Source organism: Tasmannia lanceolata, unplaced genomic scaffold, assembly GCF_043159265.1.
Source record: "Tasmannia lanceolata isolate RefF3 unplaced genomic scaffold, GAP_Taslan_0.1 ptg000008l, whole genome shotgun sequence".
NCBI lineage: Eukaryota > Viridiplantae > Streptophyta > Magnoliopsida > Canellales > Winteraceae > Tasmannia > Tasmannia lanceolata.
The window spans coordinates 13,317,175-13,335,611 of NW_027518685.1; the positions used below are offsets into that span (position 1 = coordinate 13,317,175).

The 18,437-nt window shown below is 36.6% G+C and overlaps 1 protein-coding gene across 4 annotated transcripts; it reads left to right on the top strand.

Moving 5' to 3' along the window:
* The first annotated feature begins 4,138 nt into the window (after positions 1 to 4,138).
* On the top strand, positions 4,139 to 16,905 carry LOC143884426 (peroxisomal membrane protein PEX14-like). Of its 4 annotated transcripts, none has more exons than XM_077387985.1 (13): positions 4,139 to 4,292; positions 4,402 to 4,445; positions 6,513 to 6,760; positions 6,916 to 6,964; positions 7,803 to 7,993; positions 8,531 to 8,717; positions 8,871 to 9,029; positions 10,731 to 10,804; positions 10,945 to 10,987; positions 11,104 to 11,171; positions 14,915 to 14,959; positions 15,191 to 15,259; positions 16,125 to 16,905. In XM_077387985.1, exons 2-13 carry the CDS (start codon positions 4,403 to 4,405, stop codon positions 16,602 to 16,604), a joined length of 1,656 nt encoding a protein of 551 aa, XP_077244100.1. In that variant the 5' UTR covers positions 4,139 to 4,292; position 4,402; the 3' UTR covers positions 16,605 to 16,905. The 4 variants fall into 4 exon arrangements, with proteins under 4 accessions (XP_077244100.1, XP_077244098.1, XP_077244101.1 ...); XM_077387983.1 differs by having other exon boundaries at positions 4,140 to 4,292; positions 4,394 to 4,445; XM_077387986.1 differs by having other exon boundaries at positions 4,140 to 4,292; positions 4,394 to 4,445; positions 10,731 to 10,771.
* The last annotated feature ends 1,532 nt before the right edge of the window (positions 16,906 to 18,437 follow it).

Below are 18,437 nucleotides of genomic sequence, written 5' to 3' on the forward strand. Positions count from 1 at the left end.
GTGAACATGATCATTTCCGTTGATCCAAACAGCAACCACAGGGCTGTCCCATCACCAAAGCTTGATCGGATGATTCTAAGCTTTGATCCATCAAGGCTCGTATAGGCCCTATTTGTTTTGGATTTTGAGAACTTATTGTGAGTCCAATAATCATTTTTGGACTCATTATTTGTTCTCAAAATCCAAAACACATGGGGTCTTAGTGTTTTGCCAAGAAACGCTAAACTGATCGGACCAGGACCATGTGGGGTTCACAAGATAACGGTCTCGATTATACATGCATGTTCCTATGTGGGACCAGAAAATTGATCGTTAGGATTTGATCTCAACAGTGGATGTCCTCCCAGTGAGACTCCATGAGAATAGAGAGAAGAAAGGGCCTTTTGATCACCTGTGCCTCTCTTCCTCCATGATGCAGAGAGAGAGAGAGAGAGAGAGAGAGAGAGAGAGAGATTGTAGATATATGTAGTAAAAGTGGGATGTCTATTAATGTCACAGAAATGAAAGAATGTGGTCATCTTAGTCTGGATATGTAGTAAATGTGGGATGTGTATGGTCACAAAAATGAACGAATGTGGCTATCTTAGTCTGGATATGTAGTAAAAAATGGGATGTGTATTGTCATAGAAATGAAAGAATGTGGTCATCTTTTTGTCATATTTTCCAGATGGATGTCATAGAGAAGAAAACTTCTGTGTTGTCCCAATACTGTAACAAAAAATTATGTACCGGAATGTTCTCATCTATTTGTTAGGTACGCACTTTGCACCTTTTTCTCAAAGTGGTTAGTGGTTCATTCTTGAGGAACCAGTGGCCTATGCCATGCCACAGCTCAGTTAACCTAGACTTTTAATGAATCTCGACCAAGAATTGTCCTAAATCATCGTCACAACTGACTTGCAGATGTAACCTCCTTGTTGATCATTTACCCAATTACCCTGAAATATGGATACAGACTCGGGACCTCTCTAGATACCTCAAAGAGGGATTTGCTAGGCAATTCTTCGGAAAGCCAGTTCTCAACATGCCACCCCAATGCATTAAATGAATACGACAAAATCTGCTAAGAAAGTGAGCCTGTGTGGCTGTTCTCTCATGCAAAAGTGAGCTGCGAAATGGCTTTCCGCTAAATTGCCTAGCAAATCCCTAATAATTTAGAAATGACTCTAGAGACCTTCATGTATCATTTGCAATTAAGATTAACTCATTATATGCAAAGGACTACTTTTTGACTCAAATTTACCTTTAGGCCGTTTTTTTTTTTTGAAAACCAATTGTAAGTCCAAAATTGATTATTAGACTAAATTAAACGTGATTTTGAGTCCAATAATCTGCTTTGAACTTGCAATCGGTTCTCAAAATCTAAAACAAACAATGCCTAAACATAAATGAATCTGATAATTAGTTTTGGACTCTCAATCAATGCTCAAAATCCAAAAGAAACAGGTCCTTAGCATGTATCAACCATTGCCAACTTTAGGGTCTTACGCAGCAAGGTTGCAGCTTGGGTAAGGTTTTACTTGACCGGACCTGAAAAAAACTTGGGTCAGGTTTAGAAATCATGTGTCTTGGGTTAGGTCAAGTTTCAGATTGAAAAGCCCGATCCAATCTCTGGCCAGATCACATTTAAAGACAAAAATATGAAACCCGACAAAATTCATGTAGGTGTACTATGACTTTCTTAAATATCGATTGAATAACATGGCAAATTATTTTTTAGTATTCTTTTGTAATGCTCCTAGCACCTCAGTCACGGGCTCCCTCTTTTTTTAATAAAATTCTTGCCATTTCAAAAAAGTTATTTTTAGTATATTGATATAGTTGTTTTCATTGAGTTGATCATGTTTGTGATGATTTGAAAAAGGTAGTTTTTTCCCTTACATTTATGCATTTGATGACTTAAATTTAGAGATATTTTTTTGTAAAGACATTGTTTTCTACAATCTTTGAAATTGGTCACTATCCTAAGCTAAACATTAAAAACCCGATACAATGCAACCCAACCCTAGAAACTATCTTGCGTAGTGTGGGTTTATGAATCTCAGGTTTTCCCTTAAAAACTCGACCCGAACCAACAAAGATAATTTCTTGGGTAGGGTAGGGTTTTGGAAACCCCTGCGTGCCTGACTTGAGTTGCAACCTGTGTTAGAGTATCATGAGGCAATCCACATGGTCTGGGTCTCGTGTGGAAGTCACATCCAATGCATAAGATAAAGGACAAAAAGAAATCAACGATTTAGTTTTTCTTGGTGGTCCAAGGGCCTAAAATCATCCGATCAAGGTGCTCTCGACGGCATTTAGATGGAGTTGTGGTCGTTGGTTTAGTCAACTGATCTAATCACGTGTAAACTTGACAAAAGTGAACCCAAACCTATTAGGAAGGGGCCTAACAACCATAATCTTTGTAGCATTGTTCTATTTTATAATCCCAGGCCGTGTTTGGATTGCGGGAATTTTAAAGAAAAGTTCGGAAAGGAAATTTATTTAAAACATTTCCTACTTTTTTATACATGAAAAAAGATAACTTCAACCAAACCCATTCAATTTTTACTTCAAAGCACCGTCAACTTGTGATAATATCCCTCTAATTTAACCGTAGTCATACCGAAGGACCTTCAACTCATGATAATATCCCTCTAAATGAACCACAACCATATCATTTGCCTTTAAATTGTGAAAAAGAATAAATTTCCTAACAAAAAAAATTTCATTACAAATATTTTTCTTGCAATCCAAACTGAGCGTAAGGACTCAACCATCTCATTGAGTAGAAATACAAGCGGAGCTCACTTGTTCAGTGATATATTTTATAAGATTTGTGCACGTGAAGTCCAGTATTGGGGTTTGGTTTCCAACTTTGAGGTAGAAGGTTCAATCCAATAGAAGTCTAGTATTTTTTAGAAAGTTCACTGGGGCTTGAATGATCCAAATCGATCATTTGATGGGCCACAATGTAAATAGGCTGTACCCCATAAATCCTCTTGGTTGATCCTAACCCTCCCATCTGTATATTTTTTTTATATTGTATAGTCCCATTACAGATCGTATGCTTCTGATCATCCAATGGTGATGATTTACCCGGTACAACCTATTTATGGTGTGGCCCATCAAATGAACAGTTTGGGTTAGCCTAAGTAGACGGGCACACATTGTATAAAATAATATAGGCCATGCATCAAAATCTATTGCACAATTCTAACCCTCAATTTGGGGTACATCTGTCCAAGGTTTGAAATTTCGGTTTCGGTACCGGTTTCGGACCCTGAAATTTCAAAATTTAAGTCGAAATCTGGTACAAAGGTCGAAATCAATATTAAATTTCGGTAATTTCGGTTGAAATTTCAGTGAAATATTAAATTAATTAAAAAAAAACAGATTTTTTGGGTCAAATTTCGGGAAAATCGAATTTTCGACCGAAATTCCAAAATTTCAGCCGAAATAAATGACCGTTTCGGTTTTTAGTGGTTTCGGTGTCGAAATTTAAATCCATGCCTCTGTCTACCACCTCTACGTGTTCATAAGGTCCTTAGGCATATAATTTCTCTTCTTTATTGAATACAGAGTTGCTTTTTATATTTTTTACGGTCTTATCCACATCATCCAATGAAATTAGATTTTGGTAGTGGCCATTCATTGCAAGCCCTAGATCATAAATAGTATGGATCATTGAGATGTGTCTTCAATCCTTTGATCATCAACCAATGGATTGTTAGGATTATGCGATCACCGCAGGTTTTCAGGCCCCACCGACGAGTTGCCGAAGTTATACTAATGTCAGGCCTGTGGGCCCAATCACGGGTCTAACAAGAGTCTGATGTAAGTGTCTCCTACCATAATTCCCTTAAAAAAGTACTGTAACCGATTACAACATACAACATAGGATGATCCAAACCGTCCATTTGATAGGCCACAACGTAAATAGGTTATCCCCAAAAAAATTCATTTCAACAGGATCATCCAAGCCCTACGATCTATGGTGGAATTGCATATTTTGGAGGGGTGGGAACGTCCAATGAAAATGAGCTTTGGGGCACAACGTATTAACGATGTGGCCCATCAAAATGGACGGCTTGGATCACAATATGGTATAGGCCGTACTGCGGGCTTACACCATATAAAAAATAGAGGTATCTGAGAACTGAGAAGCAAAGAGCACGGCTATATGTAGTTTAGGATTGCGGTAGAGGGTCTGATTAGTCTCAGAGCACGTTTGGGCCTTTTTCATCTCATCGATAAGTGCAAAAACATCTGACGCCACTCTCTCCAAATCCCACATCATCATCATCATCTCAGTAATAATTTCACTACTCTCTCATTTGCCTTTTATTCCTCTGTATTTCTACTATCTTCTTCTCATCTGCTATGAATTGATTTTTCTCGATTCTCAATATAGGAGCTCATCATGGGAGCCGATTCTACAGATGATGATAAAGCCCAAAACTCTGGTAATATTTCTGATTCCCTTTCTTCTTTACCAGATTTTCTTAATCTATGATTTTCTTCTGATTGGACTTTGTACATCTTTTATACTTCCAACTTACTTCCTTCGCTTCCAGTACCTCTACCTCCTGTTTAAATTCTATATATCCAAAACCCTAAACCTACTTCTTATCCAAAACCCTAACCCTTCTTCTTATCGCAATTCATACTTAACATAATTTTTCGATCCAGCACGAGCATTATCCTTAACGCAATAGCTAGGGCATTTCCAAAACCCTAACCCTACATATCACAAGTCATATTTAACATAAATTTTTTTTTTCTTCAAAACCGCCCTTTTCTCTCCGCTATTCGGCAATTTTTGTTTCCTTCTATGAGTTCCATTTTATGATGTTTGGCTGCAAGGTTGTGACTGAAGAAAAAAAGATTGAATATATTTGTAGAATCAAATGAAAAAACTAATGAAAACATATATTCAAATCTATCTGTAATTGAGCTCAACAAAAACCAATTCATCTCAGATAAAGAAGGACAGATAAACCTGTATCTCCTCCTCGCCCGAGAAAACATTATCAGAGAAAGGTTAAGGGCAAATTGAATTTTCAAAAGAAACCTGGATCTCTTCCTTCATCGATAAGAAACTCAGAAGGTAATGCCCATAAAGATAAAACAGTGGACTCTAACAGGGTAGGAGAAGTCGTCCCTTTGGAAGTGATATTTTTATCCTATCTCACATAATATTTCAAATCTAAATTATCTGATCTCAATTGAGTTATCGGCATGAACAAATAAATGTAAATATATTTTCTTAAATTGAAAACAAATTGAATTAAAATTTGTGTCATCTTTTTATTTTTTTTGAATTTATAATAATTTATTGATTATTATATAGCAACCATTCTCTGCCCCACTTGGAGCAAGTTCCTAGCTATGTCGCTGTTTGATGGCATATGCATGGGTCCATGTGTCATGAATTGGCAATTCCAAATCCAAAAGGAGACCACATCTGCATGGTTGTTTGATAAATACCAAAAAGTACACTTTTATAAGCATTAATATATATGAAACAAATGTTGAAATAGTATTATGATTGATGCTATTTCAATGATGAATAGAAATGCATCACAAGGATTTTTTTAAAAGAAAATGCATCACAAGGATAGAAATAGTATTATGATTGATACTATGAAATGAAAAAAGAAGATCACGTTGGCATGCATCCAACACAAAAGTTCTGCTATGATGTGTGGACACGGACACGAGTGTCGCGTGTCGACATAGACACGGAGTGTCGGACATGGAAAACTCCCAAAATTTAGAAACGGGGACAGATAAAATAGAAAGTATGTAGAATCATGATGTGTGGACATAGATTCGTGTGCCGAGTTTTAACACGCCTACAAGGTATCTGATATGGAAACTCCTAAAAATCTAGAAATAATGGCACACTCATACATGTGCATACATATAAAGTTACTGACACTTCTAGCAATACACTTAAAAGTGTCTAAAGGAGTGTCGACACGTGTGGACACGGGTGTCGTGTCCGACACAACACGACACGGGTATCAGCAATAAATTCAAAGTGTCGGCCAAAGCATAGAAGTTCTGAAAGAATTGAGGTTTTGTGTTACCATTCCAATAATAAATAAATAAATAAAAAGAATGGAGGGTTTGTGCTATGTAGGTAGATAACTAATAAACCTCATTAATAGTATCCGTGTCATTATGCTTTTCTCATTGATACATGTTGGGCAAATTTTGTTGAAGAAACTTGACATGCGCACAAATCCATGTTTGTCTTCACTGATTTATTCAGAATCTACACTGAATAGTTATAAGATTTAGATAGATAAAACACCATCTTAACTTTATACTCTGAGTTTGTTAAACCAATGGCTGGTTCTTTTCTGTTGATTTGCTTTTCTCGTTTGTAATCTTGAGTTGTAAAGGCTGGTTAAAGATGCAGGAAACGCTCAATTCTACGCCATTGCCACTGATTTTATGTAGAAACAAAATACTTGTTAGTTTTAGAAACTTTTTTTTTTATTGGTAAAACTCTTAACTTTCAGGGTCCCCTGAGTCTGTAAAACCAATGGATAGTGGTGGGCTAGATGCTAAAGGGGAGGCTGCAAAAGAGACTTTTGGAAAATCGGTATTTGTGAACTCGGAACCAATGAGGGAAGAGCAAGTGCAAAATGCTGTTAAGTTTCTATCACATCCAAAAGTTAGGGATTCCCCAGTCATCTACAGGCGTTCTTTCCTTGAGAAGAAAGGCCTAACAAAGGAGGAGATAGATGAAGCCTTCCGTCGTGTACCAGTAAGTTTGCGGTTCACACATGGTTTCTTTCATATGTTATTTTCATTAATTTCTTCTCTTTTTATGTGGGTGAAATTTTGTGCACTAACCACATTTGATGCTCAGCTCTTTTATTAGTGTTTATAAATGTGAATCATGTATTGTATAAATTCCAGGATCCACCTCCAAATGTCACAAGTGCTCCTGCAGTTACCTCAAGTCAAGGTATGTTAGAGGGAGAATCCCGTGAAGTGTTGTGCTTGTGTTGGTAAAAGTTTTGGGATGTAGTAGATTGATAGCTCTCGTGTTTTTGTCCGAACTCTTAGGGGCCGTTTGGATACGCGGATTTTAGAATCCGGGATTTCTTCAAAATTGTAGCTAAGAGACAAGAGAAGAAGCGGATCAGCCGTCGTTTTTTACTCCTTTTTGACTTCTCACCCTTCTTTCAATCAGCAAGAGAGTAGCAGATCCTCCCATATTTCCAGGTTTTAGAAATCTCAGGATGCAGGAGAGATTTTTAAAACCTGAATTTGTCACTTAAAATCCAAGAAACACGGTCAGGACTGCATATAGCAGCTTGATCATGAACCCACTTTTACACTGTTTTCAAATTAAAAACCTGGATTCTAAAATCCGCGTATCCAAACGGCCCCTTAGAATCCAGGTTTTTAGCTTGAAAACAGTGTAAAAGTGGGTTCATGATCAAGCTGCTATATGCTGTCCTGACAGCATTTCTTGGATTTTAAGTGAGAAATCCAGGTTTTAGAAATCTCTCCCCCATCCTGAGATTTCTAAAACCTAGAATCATAGGACGATCTCCTGCTTTCTTCCTGTCGGAAAGAAGGGCAAGAAATCAGAAAACGATGGCTGGTCTCTTTCGTCTCCCATGTACAATTTTGAGGAAATCCAAGATTCTAAAATCCGTATATCCAAACAGCCCCTTAGTTTGCTTGCGTACCATCATAGTTCTTTTATTAATTATGTGCTTTTTGTTCATGGCTTGTTTTTTTATTTCTTATTTTATCTTCACAAATGTGTCCTTGTATTCGTACATTGCTAGCAGATGGCCAGTTGAAACCATCTATGAGCCCACAGCCCCAAGCTCCTATACAAACCCCACAACTTGCCACAGCTCCCAACAGCGGTGTTCTCGCAGTCCCTACCTTGAATCAGTCCAGGTTTCATTGGTCTCATGCAATCTATGCCGTAGGTTTTCTTGCTGCTTCAGGAGCTGGTACCGCTGTGCTTTTGAAGGTAGTAAAAGGTCTTCTCAATCACTGTTTGTCACTGTCATGTTCTACCAGGCAATTTATATAACAATGTTAACGTATTGGCCTATGTCACAAATATCATTCTCGGGAATTTCTCTACTGGGGAAAATCTCGGGAATTTCTCTACTGGGGAAAATCTCGGGATATATTAATTTTTTTATTTTTTCAGGTTTAGATTGGGGAAAAATGATAAAAATAAAATTATGTAAAAAAATACATAAATATATAAAATTGAATAAAAATTAAAATTAAAATATCATCAAAATATCGGGCTAATATTGTGATATTATCGCGATATTTTCTTATAAAAATGAAAATATCGCTATATTTTTAAAATCTCGTGATTATTTCAGGATTTTGTCATTTTATGAAAATGCCGCGATAAAAACTCAATATTTTGATAATATCAGAGATATTTGTGACATAGTTATTGGCTGCTGCTAATGTTTTTTGGGTTGCTCTAATGTTCATGTTTTGGAATCATTTAGACATGGCTGCTTGTAACATATTCCTGGTATAGAATGTTGTTGTCCCTAGGTTTAAGTCTTGGATCCGTAAGGTTGTAAAAGAAGAAGATGATTCTGAGAAGAAGGATAATTCAAAACCAACTTTGGCTGAAGAAGCTACGGCAGCTGCAAAAGCAGCTGCCGCCGCAGCTGCTGATGTGGCAAAAGCAAGCCAAGAAATGTTGAATTCAAAAAATGAAGGTCGGTATACTGGATGATTCAACTTCAAAATGTCTGCTAAGTAATTCCCTTAGTTTTTATTCATTATTTCAGTTTTGAGTCTGTTAAAGATGAACTCTTGACATTCTAACCTGCCCCATATAATATAATGCTTTGTTTTCTTATTCTTGTTAGAGAGGAAGTACTTTGAGGCCTTTAAGAGTGTGTTGGATGTCCAAGTGGAGGAAATGAAGTTGATGGGGAACACTATCCGTAAATTGGAAGCTACCAGAGAAGTTACTCCTTCTGTCACCAAGCATATAGAGGAACATGTTCAATCTGCATCAGGAAATGGTAATTTAATCAATTTGATTTTCTTCTACTGGTTTCTCTCAGAGGGTTTTTTTGTCTCTACCTGTGCTTATTCATTATTAGCTTTATATTTCTCATTTTTCTATTTTATTATCCGGTTAGAAATTTCCCCATGGCGTACTATGATAAATCTCTTATTTATGAATGGAGCCTGAAGGTGTGCATTGATCTAATTTGTGGTTTTCAGACACTACCAACCTTGTAAATTGTGCAAGTTAGATGGCTGAGAAGTCTCACGGAAACTGCCATGTTTTGGATCTGCTACTGGTTTCCACGTGTTAATTAATTTCCCTATGAGTGTCCAACATGGAAACCTTCAAATCCAACATGGAAACCTTCAAAAGTCCAGACACTTGGCCGTGCCCTTACAATAGATAAATAAAATTTGGAGAATAAAATATAATAAATTTTATCCATTTAAAAAAAAAAAAAAAATGCTTACTCATTAACAAAATAAATAAAGTAGAATTAATTTTGAGAGGAAATTAAAACATTTTTTGGGAGTAAACAACCTTGCACACCCACTGGTTTTCGTCAAGATTTTTCTAGATCAAGTAATGTATTGTAGCTTATGTCATGTTGAGTAGTGTCAACATTTTTCAGAAGCCAACTCAAAAGGCATAAATTGAAGGTGTCTTGATTTCAACTAGTAAATTTGATTTCAAAATGCCGACTCATTTTCAGTGCACATCTCCTGTGTGCTGGTTTGACGTTACAATCTTTAATCAACAAAGAGACACTACAATCTTCAATAAACAAAGTGATCTCATTGATAGGAACATGAGATGTTATCTCTGTAAGATGATGAATTGAAAGGATTTAGTAAAAGCCAGTAACAAAATCTTACAAATAAGCCAATAAGATTTGCAATCTCATGATTAAAGTTGACCTCTGGATGAACATGAACCCTTGCTCCATCCTGATCTATCCTGAAATAAGATATGAATGGATATGAGTTTTGGGATTTAGTAAAAGCCAGTAACAAAATCTTACAAATAAGCCAATAAGATTTGCAATCTCATGATTAAAGTTGACCTCTGGATGAACATAAACCCTTGCTCCATCAAGATCTATCCTGACATAAGATATGAATGGATATGAGTTTCGTAGTACACCTCTATGCATTGCTGAGTTGACAAAACATCTGGAATTTTTTTAATAGTGTACTCAGAAATTTTAGACACGTAGTGTTAAACTATGATCTGATCAATCTTTTACAAAGCAATCTTTTACAAAGCATCTTCTGGAATCTTTTGTAACAGTGGACTCAGAAATTTTGGACATGCAGTGTTATAAACTATGAGCAGTCTTTTACTGCCAACCCATGTATCAAGAGCTATCTATATTTTACATTGTGGAAAACAACCTTTTTACGGTGCTCTTTTGGAATGTGAATTGGCAAAGAGGCCTCAGATCTCCCCATGTACATTCTTGATTGATTTATTATCCTTGGTTTTGTGGTAAATAGTATCAGCATCATATAATCGGTTCTAAATGTAACGGAAGCATAGGACTTCTCTCTAACTTCTTAAATATTGGTGCTCACTTGCAATTTGGTCAAGTAAAGATTTTGTTATTGCCTTTTACTACTTGCTTTGATGATGGATAGAGTTGTTCCATTTTCGTCATTTGTGAAAAAAGCACTCTTATCAGTGACATGGATTTGATGATCTCATTTTACAGGGCCAATTGACAGCACATGGAGAACCTTTTCTTCTGACCAAGTAAATCTTAAACCCCCTGATATGGTTTCAAAGGTAAAAGTAGGAACCATAATAGTCACAAACTCACAACTCACAACCTTCCAAGTAACTCCAGAGTAGATAATAATATATGGTCTCTGTATTTGAGTTTCTCCAAGTTTGAGTTTCTAACTCGTTCAAATTGTATTTATCAGCAAGTAAAAGTGAATGGAACAGCAGATGTCGACTTCGGATCAGGTTGTCATTTGGGGATGAAATATTGATTTCTCTCGTTTGAAATCGAAAATTTAGTATTGTGAATAATGTCTTCCTCCTTCTGACTCTCCCTTCCTATATCTAACATTTATGGACAGTGAGGCCTTCATCAGCACCTGCATCTATGGAGCCTGCAGTGGCACCACATCCAAAGTCGTATATGGAGGTATGAAAGTTTGCTAGCCTTGTCTATTACACATTACTATTTCATTGCACCCTTTTTTGCTCTTTTTTACTTTCAGAATGTAGCTTGGGGAATGTTTACTGCTAGAAATCCTTTCTTTGCGCAGACACTCCTAAATTCTAAATTTAATTACCTCAATTATTTGCAGTTAATGCTGATTACTTATAATTTCCTTTATTCTCAATTTAGAGTCACTCCACCACTTTAGTTGTGTTATAAAGAAGATGGATCCAGTACGATAAGTCGTGTTATATTTGTGGTACATTTGTTTGGCTATAGACTTTTCTACATTCATTTGTAAGTGTATGTCTAGAGATGTCAGAGCAGTCAGTTTGAAATTGTAGATCTATGGATTCATGCTAAGCTTTGACATTGCCCATGTTGCAGGGTACTTTATATTTTTTTGAACGGTAAAATAATTTCATTAAAAGAGACCGAGAAGGTCAAAGAAAGAGATACAACAAAAATAGATACAAAGCAAGATAAAAGGAAACAAAAAATCAAGTTCAACCACATGAACCTTGCCCAGTTATCTAAGGATACCTTTTTCTTCATGTCTTGGTGCTCTTGTATAGATTCAAGTTATTTACATCATGTTTAATATATAGATATGCATATTGTTGTTGATATTTATGTTATAAAATGATCATTGATATCTATAATATCTGAGTCTAGTCCCTTTCTTACCCTGTAATTTCAAGGGGTTCATTTGCTTGTAATATCCACCACACAGTTAAAAAATATAGGCAATTTTTTTGGCTGCTATGAGGTGGTACATATCATATGCAAAAGCACCCTACAGAAATATGGGTGAGGACTTAATGTCTTATAATGTGTCTGGGTCTCTTAAATACTAATGGCATGTTTTTATATTCTTATAATAGTGAAGGCATGGTTTTTATATCATCGTCTTGGGAGTTGTGATATCAGGTTCTTTTTATCTGTGTCTGCCTGTCTGGCACCAAGACAAGAATTTGTCCAAGTTATATAGGATGTTACCGAGTCTGTCTACTTTCCTCGTACATGTGCATTAAATATGATTTATTCGTCCAATGTCAGGGTTCTTGAGCATGAGATACATACCAGGTGACATGAGAAGTGAGATATCCTTCATTTTTTTTACATTCATCTGTCACTCGTTGTAAAGAGTTCAACTGTATATTCACTTGTAATGGAATTATGCCTTGGCCAAACCCAATTTCGTGTCAACACGCAACATAGAGATCTTAAATCCTAGACCATCACAAAGGATAACTGCCTTGTTCCAAAATCAAACAACTAGGGAAGATAGATCCTAGAAGTAAAAGTCATCTTGCTTAACCCTTCTATTATGAGATATGCTATGGAGTTTCTTTCCATGTGGATGTGAAAAGACATTGAACTTCAGTTCCCAATAAATGATTTAGTTCAGGTATGTGTTTCTTTGCAAATATTTTTGGCATTTTCCTCTGATATAGTTGGTTTTAAATTCTAAAGAGCTCACAAACATAGGGGGCCCACATTGTTTGGATGATCCAAAGCATTCATTTGATAGATACTTGTTTTATTTTATTTAAATAGCCATGACAGCATATTGGGCACCATGAAGTCATCATTGTATCTGAACTTGAAAATAGAAAGCTCGTAACCATGTCCAGCAGCAACATGTGTACATGTCCAAGTTACATAATGATATAGTATGATAAGCCGTTTAATGACATTCCAATGTCCCACTGTATTTCAAATGCATTTCTCAAAGTTGACCGTCAGGAAGTGGTTTATATAGAGTTACTACCAGTATACATGTTCAAAATTCATTCATTTTTATCTACAAGCTCTAGAAGTATATGGATTCAAACAAGATCCTAGGATATGGTTCAAGAAGTTCAATGCAAGCATTGAAGGAAATGGTTTCCATATGCCCTAACTCTCTACTGGTCCATCTTGAGGCTTTAGATTGCAGATTTGTTCACCAAGTCTGACAATCGTGTTCGTCATAAATTTTTGGTGGGCAAACTCTCGCTTGTTGACCTCTCATATGTTTGAGTTCGAGGGGGAGTGTTGGGATCCAAAGGTTGTGTTAAAAGACTGTAAATCCTTGCTCCTAGGATCCAACCTATGATTTCACATCTGAGGCCCTTACTAATAGTTGGCTGCAAAGCTTATGTCCAAGTTCCAAGAATCAGGCCACTCATTGTTCATCAAGAAATCGACCTCATTTCATGTACTTGTTATGGACTATATAGATGACTCAGTTCTAATCAGACATAAAAGGCTTAGAGAAGGTGAAAACCTATACGAGGCCATTTGATAGCAAGGAACTTGCAAAATCGAATTGTTTTTTGGGGATATTGATACTAGATGAAGCTAAGGAAGCATTCTCTTCATAAGAATATGCTATGTGTCCCTACAGTCTGATCTATTGCAAACCTTCTTGAATTCCTACTGAACTGCTCAACGTCTTTTGAGAGTTACAACTGATGAAATTGAGCATCAAACTAGATATAGCTACTTGGAAGCCTAATTACTTGAATCGTACTAGAACTGGCATCAATTATTCTGTGGGAGGGGCAAGCCAGTTTGTAAAGTTCACTTCATTTCAATTCTTATAATTCTCTGGAATTTCAAATATCATGCCATGTTAAAGGGTTAGGGGGCAAGTCAGTTTATAAAGCTCACTTCATTGCAATTCTTGTAATTCTCTCTAATGTTAAATGCCATCCCTTGTTAAAGGGTTCTCCTCATCACCCTGATTCAATGTGGTTGATATAATAATCTACATTGTGGATGATTGAAGGTTAGATTAACCACTTGCTTTTGTACATTTTGGGTAACTTTCCTACTTGGTAGAGCAAGAAACAACTTGTAGAGTCTATCTCAAGTTTACAATATAGAGCTGTTATCCTCGGCTAGAGATGTTGTGGATGGTGGCCTTGATGTAGTTGGCTCCTTCTGTGTCGATGACCATGTACATTAATGTACAGCGTGCACTACACATTGACAAAGAACCCTATATATTTTTTTTGAATGGCAAAACAGAAACCCTATATTTCATGAAAGGAAAAAAAAGCATATAAAATTAGTACTTTATCTGAGAGGCAGTTACCAATGGGATGGTTTAGAATCTTTAGATGACTGCCCTTCAAACCAAGATCATACTGCTGATGTGTTTGCTGAGGTAGAAGAAAGAGATCGGGTTGCATATGTAGTGTTTAACCTAGGAATGATTGGCATTTGTTCTCTAGCTTGAGATAGAGTATTAAATCACTAATCACTTGCTAGCTTGTCGTAAAATACTTCTTAAGTGGTCTCTAGCCCAATTACTAAATCAGTATTGTTTCTGCAACTGGGGCATAGTTTCCATTTAATTGTTCTCGTCTTACATTAACTATCCATATCATTGTTCTTGTCGTGCATATACTTCTCGTATTGTTGAATTCGAATAGGACAATTGCCCTCCACCTTTTTTGCATATTAGAGTTGTCAATTCATCATAGCTATGGCTTGTATCCTTGTAGTATTTAATAGTCGTCTAGCATAGGCCAAAAGTAGAACTTGTTTGGGAGTTATTTGAAGTGTTCCGCCTTCATATCTAAATATAAGCTGCTTGTGAGACTTGATTTATGTGTCTTTGGCTTTCCTCATTTTCATTTTTTTTAATGAATCAGCTCCTCATGCTCTTTAATTCATTGATAAGTGTAATTTAAAGAATTCATATTCGTAAGTTTCAAATTTTGACTTTACAGATCATGGCTATGGTACAAAGAGGAGAGAAGCCTCCCGGAATCAAGGTACACCACTTCTGATTTTCAAGATTAAGGGTTTGGCTGGAGGTTATTATTATTATTATTATTAGCTACTACTACTACTACTTACTACTACTACTACTACTACTATTGCTACCCTTTTGATGACATAGGGTATCCCCACCCCATTTTAGGGCGGGACTAATCCCTATGGATTGGCTGGAGGTTATTATTGTTCTATTTAATGCTAATATTCTCTTTTTCTGTTCTGTCCAGGAAATCAACGACAAACCACCCAACCCTAATCAGGCACCATCAAATCCTCGTTTAGCACCTAGAATCAAGGTCTGAGCTTTTAGGGGTCTTTTGAAACCCCTTTATTCCATGTCTTTCCGTTTTTAGAGTTTTATGTAATGGGATTTGCTAGCCAATTTTGCGGTAAGCCATTTCACATTTGACTTTTGCATGAGAGAACAGCCACCTCAGATGAATTCAATGAATAAGACAAAATCTGACAATTAATGAGCCTGTGTGGTTGTTATCTCATGCAAAAAACAGACGCAAAATGGCTTTCCGTGAAATTGCCTAGCAAATCTCATATATAAATTGGTTGCTATGCTTGAAGTACAAAATTTGTTGTAGAAGCAGTATTCACAACATCAGACTGTTGGTGTTTCCAGAGAAATATCAGAGCATGGTAGTCCATGGAGGCACTACCCTCATGAATTTAGAATCATTTCTAAGTTCTAACCCTTCTTTTTGACTTCCGCTAGGCCTTGTTTATGTTTTTCATTATTTATTCCTAGCCCAATGGAGCGGAGTTGGGCTTTTAATGATGTGTAGTTTGGTAATTTACTAAAATGTGTCATTGTTCCTTCTGTTATGGTGAGAAGTGGAGGGAATGCTTTCCTATTTAAAGTATTTCCACGTCGTCCTCTTTAGAAAATTTCTGTCTTGTGGTCCAATTTCATATGAATTTTGCATTAGTGATCAAATGTAATTCTGATCACCCCTTGAAAACTTAGAACAAAATCATGGCTGATTTGAGGGCATTCTATTTCACATTAATTGATTGTGGAAATTTAATGTGATGAGGTAGGACCTACTGCATGAATCAATCATGCATAGAAATAAACTGTATATGCAATAATTGCATATTTATTGTGCAAATTGTTGTGTTGTTTATTCCCATTTATTGTTTTTCCTATAGCCATGGGAGGTTGGTCAGGGACAACACAGCTCTAACTATGGACTTCAGTCTGAAGTCAGAGATCAAGGATCAAGTTTTGAGGTACAAGATAATGGAACCTCTAATGGCACAGAGCCTTGGTGGCGTCATAAGACTGTAAAAATCACAGAAATTGAAGAGGAGAGAGACAATCCGAGGACAACCTCTAATGGCATGAGGACTATTGAGCGACCAGTTCAGCGTGGATGGGTCCCGCCGCAGCCTCCACCCATCGCCATGGCCGAAGCCGCTGCAGCCATCCGACAGCCAAAATCATCAATTCAAAAGGAGAAATCTGGTGATGAGCAATTGACGACACATTCTGATGATGGAATAGATGAAATGCAGAGGATTACAAGAGTTTCGGAACCTGAAATTGAAATTGAGAGCTCTAGTGGGGTCGTAGATCGGAATCCACCTGAAATACAGGAAGAACAAGACAGCATCGTTGAAGTGAACTGAGAGGAATAAAATTTGTTTGATTGACTCTCTGAGGCTGTCAAATATTATAGATGGTAGTAATAAATGGAAATGCCCGTAGCTATTTCATGCTATTTTACGGGAAAAACAAGTCATGTAATAATTTTGTTACTCCCTTTGATCTTATATTATTGGTTACTATATAGTGCATGTAGATCTAGCTTCACAAGAATAATATGCAAGGAAAATTAGGAGACTGGTGTATGCATTCACTTGACATTGATCAATCTGTGGTTTTCTTGTTTGGGTATACACTTAATAAATGCATATACATTTGTGCTGATTGTCTGTAAGTACAAGCCGATAGCTCAGATGCATTATCCTTAAGAACAGATTGTATTGTTAGATTGGGATCCTACTTACTCATCATGTTTATTCTCTCTCTTTAAAGTTGTTGCAGCTATTAGTTCCCATTATTTTACTAAGGCTCTGTTTGGATTGCAGGAAATTTTATTTGGAAAAGTTTGGAAATGGAAAAATATTTCTAAAAATCCCTACTTTTTTACACACCACAAGATAACTTGAACCAACCATATTAGGGACTTCCTATAATATTCCTCTAAATCAGTCAGAATCATATCAATCCCCTTTATTTATTTGGTGTGCTACTTGAGCCGGATGAGAGGAAACCTTACTTGAGCTAGATGAGAGGAAACCTTCATGTCCGGTTTTAAGGGGGATCATACAGGAACCTATTCCAATTTTTCTTTTTCTATGATTTTAAGGAAAAAAACATGATTTTAAAATCGCGTACATAGCATTTTCATCAATTTTGGAACTAGTTTTCAAGTAGTTTACATTATACTATTTCATGATTCTTTATAATTAATTGGGAAATACTATGCATTTTATGGCTTTATAGAGAAAAAATACGTGTTTTTATATGATCTTTGTGAGCATCTGCATATTTTTGTGCGTATTTTTCAAAAAATATGTTTGGTGCTCTTTCTTCTAAGATCAAAACCAATCATTTGCATCGCCCCAATGGAAACAGGTTGTACTCCAAATTTCCTCCTCATGGGATGATCGGATCTATACAAATTCTATAACGGGTGATATATTTTCACCCCTGCATTACTTGCACGCTCCCCTTATAATGTGATTTGACATAAAGTTGCCCACATTTCACGTCAAATCACATTATAAGGTGAGTGTGCACGTAATGCTGGGGGAGTGAAAATATCATCTGTCTTCTATAATTTGCCATTATAATCTAAACATCTCATAACGGTAACATATCCTAACCGTACGATCTATACGTGTTCTATAATTCACCGCCCCTCTACAGATCAAACAACCAATGTGTCTGATGCATAAGCAGCACATCATATAAAATGGAAATGATATATTCACCCCTTTTTCTTCCTTGAGACAGCCCCATCTAAGTATAAAAGACTAGAGGGGGCCGTCCCAAGTAAGAAAAGAGAGCAAATCTATCACTTCCCCATATAATAATGCATAGTAGCTGTGGGTCCCTACTTTCTATCTAAAACTTGCCAAATCAAAATCTTCAATGTAGGCACAGTGAGCTTTTAATTGAAACAGCAAATGCAATTCAAGGAACAATATAATTTCCCAAAGAATCTTCCTAGTTCTTGATCCTTGTAACGTAAGATAACATTGTTTATCAGGCGAGGTCAAGGTCAAGGACCCACGATCAGTACCCAAAATCCATTAATGGCAACCCGAGGTGGGGCCACTAGGTGGACCGACAGCTATCTCAATTGTTTAGTTGGTGGATACAATTCACTTGGCATCGTTAATCCTTATGGCCCCTTTGAAATTTGCATATAATCTCCGAGGAATGATAGAATA